Below are 7,815 nucleotides of genomic sequence, written 5' to 3' on the forward strand. Positions count from 1 at the left end.
ACAAGTTGCTGTTCAATTCCAGAAGGAGCTTCAGACCGATCATCTGCGAACTAAATTGCAAGATCTTGGAAGTCAAGACGTTGTGAAACATTACTGCAATCCACAGGAACGCAGTGTCAAAGGAGTGAAGAGCTCAATCAGATTTTAAGCAATTCTTGGAAGAAGAATGTGCGCAAAATGGGGGAGATCAAGCAAATTGCAAGATCTGATTAAAAATTCAGAAAAGCTCCAGTGAAAAGCGAGCAATTGCTCATTTCACTGAATTTCCAAAAACCAGCTTCGCCACACAAGTGAAGTCAGCCAGTGAATTGGTCAAGTGCGAATGAAACCTCTTAGCAGCTGAGTGAAGATGAGAGATTTAGTCTGATCAGTTATAGCCAAGTATGTTCAGCAGCACAAGGTATGCGAGCTAAGGAAGGCAGATGCATAATGTGCAGCAGAGTGAAGAGCATAGAAGCGGGGCAGCAAGACAGCTGGACAAGGGATGGCTGCTTAGGTGAGTGTGCCAAAGTCAATAGAGAAGGGACAAGGCAGTTAGCTCAAGGGTTGGTTAAGCAACCAAGTCAACCGAGTCCAAGCATAGCAGAAACCGGTGCAGCCAAGGCTAGAGTGAGTAGTGAGTTGCAGCTCAACAAGGTCGAGTGGTTCCAGCTGAAGTTTAAAGAATGACAACATCAAGAATGGAAGTGTGGGCCATCCAATGTTCTGGCATCCACTTTAGTAAGGGCTATAAATAAGCTTGCTTATTTGTAATTCAGGGTCATGTAATCTCTTGTGAATTGGAAAATTGAATCTTGTAAGAGTGAGAGTTTCTCCTCTTTGGCTCCAGCAAGGAGAAAGACCTCTACTGAGGATTAGGCTTGATTTGTTCTCTTAGGAGACAATTGAAGATTCACTCCATTCCTTCTAGCCTCTGCAACTCATCTTCTCAACCAATCGATAGATCATTCCTCCTCTTGTGGAGATCAACTGCATAGAGCGTGCAACTTGCGTTAAAGGATCGATCCTCCATCAATTAAAGGATCCACATCTATGAAGTTCAACTTGACCTGCAGATGAGGTGTGTGAGTCAGCTGACAACAAACTCCAGTCCATGGAAAGCTTATGCAATCTTGAATTTTGGGAGAATTGTTGATAATCAAGAAGACTTCCATCGGCAAGCATCCTAGGAATAGGATTTCTAATTGAGATCCTATCATACGAGGGTTCAAGACATCGAGGGACGGGTGTGTCGTCTTCTTGTGACGAGCGGTCGAAAATCGATAGAGTCAACTACATGTCTGAATAAGCATCACAAACATTAGAGTGAGCATCTAGATGCACTGAATGAGGGACATATTGATTTGTGGGACCTGCGGGCCCCGTGGAGTGCAATGCATGCCCTACAAGTAACCCCCCGTTGCGATGGAGAAGACCTTTTGACCCCCAACCTAAGCCAGTTGCTAGTGTGATGTAATAAAACTCCCTAGCCAAGGAGAATCATCGTCGCTTGACATGCACTCGTTGAGCCCCTCACAAGGGTGCAAGGTTGGGCGATAAGGCAGGTGACAAGAGCAGACCCCGCATATGCCTAAGATGCCAATGGAAAATTTGCATACTCGTGAGCACCCTCGTGCACTCTAATATTCTACTCACGAGATATAGGGGTTGCCCACTCTGGACCGCATGGTGGTGCACCAATATATGTCAAGAGGAAGATCTCCTATATAGGTGTTATGGGCATGGACCCCTTCAATAGGAGGAACCCTAATATCCCTTGAAAACGCATCATTTTTGTTTTCAATAGAGTTCTTGAACATAAACTTCATATTTTGCTAAAATAATCGCACTAGGGTCTTCCATACATATGAATGTGTCAGTGATATTTCTATCTTGACTCGATAATTATCAATGTGCATGAAGATACGTGGCCCCGAAGTTCAGGCAGGCCCACGTTGGCACCGTCATGGTACCTCCGAATGAATTAGTTTTTTTCTATGTTCTGACTTCATGGACACATTCCCCGCATATAATTGTGTGGGAGAATACTCAACCATGGCACATGAATTCCACATGGATGTCCGACATGAAGTTGAGATAGGTCACGGGTGGTGTAGCACCCTTGAAGCATGGCACATGACCGTTGGTGGCTGGAAAGACCCCTCTATCCTGGAGCATATAACTTAGCAAATGCACTTGAGATGTAATGCACACACTAAGGTTTGCTTGTTGAGCTACTACAAGCAATGTTGCGTTGCTTCGTGCCGCCATCGTATGTCATAGCCAAGACATGGGCTTTCCACTTAGCTACACGCATATCACCATAGGACCCATCGCACTGCACACATACGTGTGCCGCTTTCAACCCGTGATGAATAAAGTTTGGCACATTCTACACCCAGTTTGATCGTCGCTGCGTCCCATGGAACGCGCGATCAAGCACACCCTTATATTACCAATGTGACCCGTCCATAAGGACAAGTTTTCTAAAAACAATAATAGGGCACATCCACTAAAAATGAGCGCTTGGGGAGAGTACGACCATATTGTATATAACCGATTGTCGGTTATACTCAATCCCCACCACACACATCACTTGAGATCTGTGGGACATGGGAGAGTGGGGCTCATGCACGAGTTCAACTCCACTCATCCCCTATGTCATCCCCCATCTGCATACCCCTCTTAAATCTTAAGATTCAAGTTGTTTTGATCAAATCTGACATTATAGATCGATACCTTTGGAGCTTTTTGTTTTTTATGAAAAATATGATTTTCTAAATCACAAGATTGTGTTTTGTCAGCCGTTGATTTTTGAATCGCCAAACAAATCCTGCACACAAGTTGGATTTGGGTGATTTAAATGTTGATCTTCAGATCACATCTATGGAGTCCGATTTGATGAAAATAACTTGCATCAATGAAATCCCAATGAGAGGTACGAAGATAGTGATGAATGGAGATTTGCTCGAGAGGTACGAAGATAGTGATGAATGGAGACTTGCTCATGCACCCCTATATAACATCATGCAAACAGTATGGGAGCCTTCAAGCCACATGAGTGGAAGAACATCATATATATACAATATGACGGTAACTGCACTCAACTACATTAGATTAGATTATGATAAGATCTGTCAGATTCAGATCTTGAATAGCTCCTGCCTACCTTTCAAATCTGGATCCAGTTTCAGGTCAACATCGACCCAACCATGCCTGACAGGAAGAACAAGGAAAAAAAGGGAGAAGAACAAGGAAAAAAAGGGAAATTGCCTAACGAGAACGGAGCCTCAAGAAGGTGGGCATACGCTCCAGAAGAGAGGGGGATGAGAAAGTAGAGTTGCAAACAGGTTGGATTCGGGAAGGGACGCTTTTACAAATTTTAGCTCCCCAATGTATTTTCTTATCCAAAATTGGAACCGTTTGCATCCCTAAGAGAAAGACTTAGACTTTTGTTGTTGTTTATCCGTAGGGTAGAAAAAGAGAGCTGGTGGTCCTGTAGGAAGAGTTTTAGGCCCCCCGTCGTAGATCTGCACATGAAGTTCATCCAAGACCAGAAATAATATATTTGTCTTCCCTTGGAAAAATCCAAGCTACCCCATGTTTGTCGTTGCTCTGCCGTACAAAAGTGGTTGCAAAATCACCATCCAAGCTCTTAATCAATAGAGCCCCAAGGTGTTTGGCAGAGTGGAGGGGACCTTGGCGACTAGACGGGTGGTCAGAGTTTCATTCTCATGACTGTAGGGCAAGGGATATGCCTTTGCTCAGCAAAAGCCAGGCGACTTTCTGGAGGCAAGGGGTAAGTACGACAGGTTGAACCTGCATAACTAAGTTTTTTATCCCAATGGTGTTTTTTCCATCCATAAAAAAAAAAATCATCAAAGAGACAGAGACAGAGAGAAAGGAACAGTTTCCTTTTTTATAATTTTATTATCTATGTAATTTTTCGGACTTTGATTGGTAGGCCTTTAGGGAATTCCACAAAAGGAAAGGCCAAAGCATGGTCTTGTTGGGCCAACTCCCACTTGTAGTTGAGCACCAGGTGATGGATGAAGACTGCCATCTCCAGCTTGGCTAGCTCCATTCCTGCACACAGCCTTGGACCACCTCCAAATGCCATCATCGTCGTCTTTGGGCTACCACTACTCCTCGCCCCGCCCTGCGGTTCACAAGACCAAAAGATATAAAAGCACAATGAATAAAAAAGGAGCAGAAATTGCAGAAGCAAAAGTTTGAAGGAAAAAAAAAGAGGGCGATAATATTAGCTGCTCTCCATTGTATTGTACTCTCTAGCAACACAGGTGTGAACTTTTACGTAATCAATGACAAGTGTTCAATATGGTTCTCTTATTTGGAATCTTTCTGAGAGATTTTCCCTTTTTTTTTGAGAGAGAGAGATTGTTCGCTTATTTGGAATCACAGTTCTGATCAATTGATCTCAATGTAGAAACATGATTTTTTTTAATTGCAAATTTTTTGATGCATCATAGATCATTCATTAACTGTAGAAAAAAACATTTGCGGAAAAAGCTAAAACAGTGGCGGTTTCTTTTAAAAAGTAAAAAGCATACATAGAACTAACGAGAGCAGTCAATTCCAGAAAAGTGCGAGTAATTTATCGCAGTTTTTTCCAGAAAAGGGGATGCCCATTTCCTATTTTCCAGTCAGGTATGTGACAACTCGCACATGCACCTCCTCACGAGTTAGAGTAGCAACGTAACTTTTGCTCTTTAAACATGTGTCAGATTTTTCCCTTTTCTTTTTCTTTTATCTCTTCTGAGGGAGTAGATTGTACGTTGAAATTTTGATGCCAAGGAGAGTGAAGTGCCAAATCAAGGAAACAGTGAAGTAGATAGCGGCGTTTCGTGATTAATGGAAAGGTGAGAAACGATCCTCTGAATCCTCACCTCGCCGACCTGCCATCTCCATGGATTGAACTGTCGCGGGTTGTCATAAATGGAAGGATCCAAGTGCACCGCCGCGAAGACCGGAAGAACTTTCCACCCCGATGGTACGTCGAACCCTTCAAAACAGCAATCACCATAGTAACCCACTTTCATCTTCACATATATAGTACCGAAATCTACAAAGTCTTACTGAACATATTTGCACTTGTGGTCACCTTTAAATCGAACGTCTTGGAGAGCTTTCCTGTGCACAAACCTAACGACGTTTCCGAGTCTAAGAGTCTCATTGATAACCTTCACAAAATGGACGAAGAATTGCTCTCAATAAATAGCAAAGCTAGTTTTTAAGATATCACTGATACACACATACATAGAAAGAGAAAGGGTTGCCTACACAATGAGTGAATTCCATACGCTTATAGTCTTCCCAATTGAGTTGAGGTTCAGCCCCCAGATTCATTAACCTGCGAACCTCAAGATGTTCCTCCTGCAAGCCGTGTTTTGTTAGTTCTCTCTGACATAAGAAACGAAAACCTATATTGTCGTATTTGAATGATGATACCAACAGTAGGTAGACAATAAAATTAATTGCATGCATATTTGCAAGGATAACCGGAAAAATAAAACCAGACTGCAATGAAAAACACAATCTCTGTCTGCTCTACTCAGTAAATCAGTAGGTACAGAGGTATCTTCATATGAGGTTAAAGGGGGACTCTGAAAGGGAAACAGTACAAAGTTCACCACCGTGATATGATAAATATAGAAAAAGGCATGAATTGGTGGAGTTATGTAGTTTGTCTGACAAAGTAGCAGTAAGCCCCCTTGCAGCAAAAAATATACTTTTACCGCTTGATTTTTCTCGGAATCTGGATTGCGAGAGGCCGCATGTGGAGGTTGGACAAGGAAAAGGTTATGCCGTCACGACGCGACACAAACAAACAAGAAACTGACGAATAATCCGGTTTGTTCCAAGTAAATATTTTGATTACAAAAAAGAAAGAAAGTAGAAGCTTTTCGAAAAGATCAGAAGCTGGAAATATCCTTCAACAAGGAGAGAGGGCCACAGATCTTATGATGTGAACGTCAGGGCCCAAATGGAGCGAAGTGCGTGACCAGTAGAGTGCTGTATAATTAGTGAATAGATGGATGGCATAGGTTGCCGCAGAAATCTCTTTTCCTACGTACTACCTTAATGCAAGAAAGTTTATGAGGAACACCCAACCCAACTGACCCGTAATTGTTGGATTGCCTCCGGACATCCCTCCAAGAAGTAAATGGCCAGAGCAATTGCTACGGACGACGTCTCGTGGCCGGCGAAGAGCAAACTCAATATCAGGTCAAGGATTTGTTCGGACGAGAGACTGGATTGCCTCAAGACCCACCCGAGCAGGTCCTCATCTTCCATCCCATGGCTCGAGCCCTTCATCCTCTCCATTCTCTCCTCCATTTCGCGCTCCAAAACTCGAAGTATGTTCGATCTAGACTGCAGGGGAGGAAAACTTTCGCAAGTTAATTAGTTGAGTTGGTATGGAAAAGAAAAGACAAGTTAATTTCCATACCTTCAGCGCTCTTCTGTATGCCGTTCCAGGAAGGTTGAGAGGAGCCGACACAACGCCTTTCATAAATGTGATGTATTCCCTTTTCAACATCTCGGTTTCATCCCTCTGGGGATCCATGCTCAATATTTGCCTTGCCATCAGATTGAATGTAAACTGTTGAATGAACAAACATGCATGGTTTTGACGATTTCTTCAGTCTCGTTCTAACAAAAGAAATAAAAATGAACGATAGATATGTTCTGTTTCGGTTCGTACCCTTTTAGCTTCTTCGTGAGCAGAGAAGGAGTGGTCCTCTTTCCACGAACTCAAGACTATCAAGGTGTGTCTCTCCATCTCCCGCAAAAACTGCCTTCTTAACCTTGCGCTGTTCATGAAATTGACGGCGATCATCCTCATATCTCTGTGCATGTCTCCCACCAATGCCAACATCGACCATCTGCCCAATATGTCCGCTATGCTCTTGGGGTAGCTACACTCGAAAAGCCTGCCTTCGTTCTGCAATATGTATTGATTAAATTCAGCATCTGCCGAGACGATCGTCGGTTCCCCGAACAAATTCGATCTGTAAATCTTTCCATACCTACACACGTACAGAGGATACAAACAGACAAGTTTTAACCGATATCAAAGAAAAAAGAAACTTTGCTGTCTCTCTCTCTCCTCAACGCAATTGTTACCTCGATATATGTTGCTCCATGAACTCTCCCATTGAGGTAGCCAAATGGGGTTTCAGATATGCCAGTGTTTCTCCCAGAAACGGCCACCCATTCGTACCAGGAGGCAATCTTTGGGTTTTCTTTCTCCTCTTGTTGTCGAGGAACCGAACTATCGCAATTCCTAAGACCATGGTGAGAAGCAAAGATACGACCGTCGCTTCAACAACCATCACCATCATGAAAAAACAAGGATTTATTCTCTTCTTTTCTGGAAGTTGAGTTTTCCCTCCCTGGCTCTGTCTAGTCTCTACTACCCTCCTTCCGGGCATGAGCCTTATGGTGTATACAGTATACACATGGCATACCATGCAACATTGCATACATATATACAGAAAGAAAGAGAGAGAGAAGGCGCGGTGGTAAGTTCCACGTTAATTATACCATCGTCTCCCTAGGTAGGAAATATATCGGCACACTGCGGGAACTTGACACCCCTATCCCTCGCGTGCTTCGAGTTTGGAAGCTATTTATACTTTCTTGCAGCCAAATAAGCAAAGCATAGCTGCACACCGCCGGAATCGGAGACCCTATGGGTATCGCTCCCCCTCGCCTATTGTTGACTCCTTGGTCCAAGCTTTGATTTTCACTGGGTACGGGTGTCTTTTACTGGTGGGTTTCGACTTTGGGTGTTACCCGCTTCGTGGGTAAACT

The 7,815-nt window shown here is 43.4% G+C and overlaps 1 protein-coding gene across 1 annotated transcript; it reads right to left on the minus strand.

Moving 5' to 3' along the window:
• Positions 1–3,874: 3,874 nt before the first annotated feature.
• LOC149841563 (cholesterol 22-monohydroxylase CYP90B52-like) lies at positions 3,875–7,340 on the minus strand. Its single transcript, XM_090002164.1, has 8 exons — positions 7,126–7,340; positions 6,704–7,028; positions 6,449–6,601; positions 6,121–6,372; positions 5,281–5,373; positions 5,102–5,180; positions 4,887–5,002; positions 3,875–4,138 (listed from the first exon to the last, which is right to left on the minus strand). The coding sequence occupies exons 1-8, from the start codon at positions 7,338–7,340 to the stop codon at positions 3,914–3,916; spliced, it is 1,458 nt and encodes a 485-aa protein (XP_089858290.1). The 3' UTR covers positions 3,875–3,913.
• Between the last annotated feature and the right edge of the window lie 475 nt (positions 7,341–7,815).

Source organism: Nuphar pumila, chromosome 3, assembly GCF_984573655.1.
Source record: "Nuphar pumila chromosome 3, dmNupPumi1.hap1.1, whole genome shotgun sequence".
In the NCBI taxonomy this organism is placed as follows: domain Eukaryota; kingdom Viridiplantae; phylum Streptophyta; class Magnoliopsida; order Nymphaeales; family Nymphaeaceae; genus Nuphar; species Nuphar pumila.

Bases quoted from the DNA above. Each gene is read 5' to 3' on its own strand.
- LOC149841563 (XM_090002164.1), bottom strand. From the start codon at position 7,340: ATGGTGATGGTTGTTGAAGCGACGGTCGTATCTTTGCTTCTCACCATG. The intron at 7,029-7,125 runs GTAACAATTGCG...GTACGTGTGTAG, and splicing joins ATGGAGCAACATATATCGAG to GTATGGAAAGATTTACAGAT. The intron at 6,602-6,703 runs GTACGAACCGAA...TTCATTCAACAG, and splicing joins CTCACGAAGAAGCTAAAAGG to TTTACATTCAATCTGATGGC.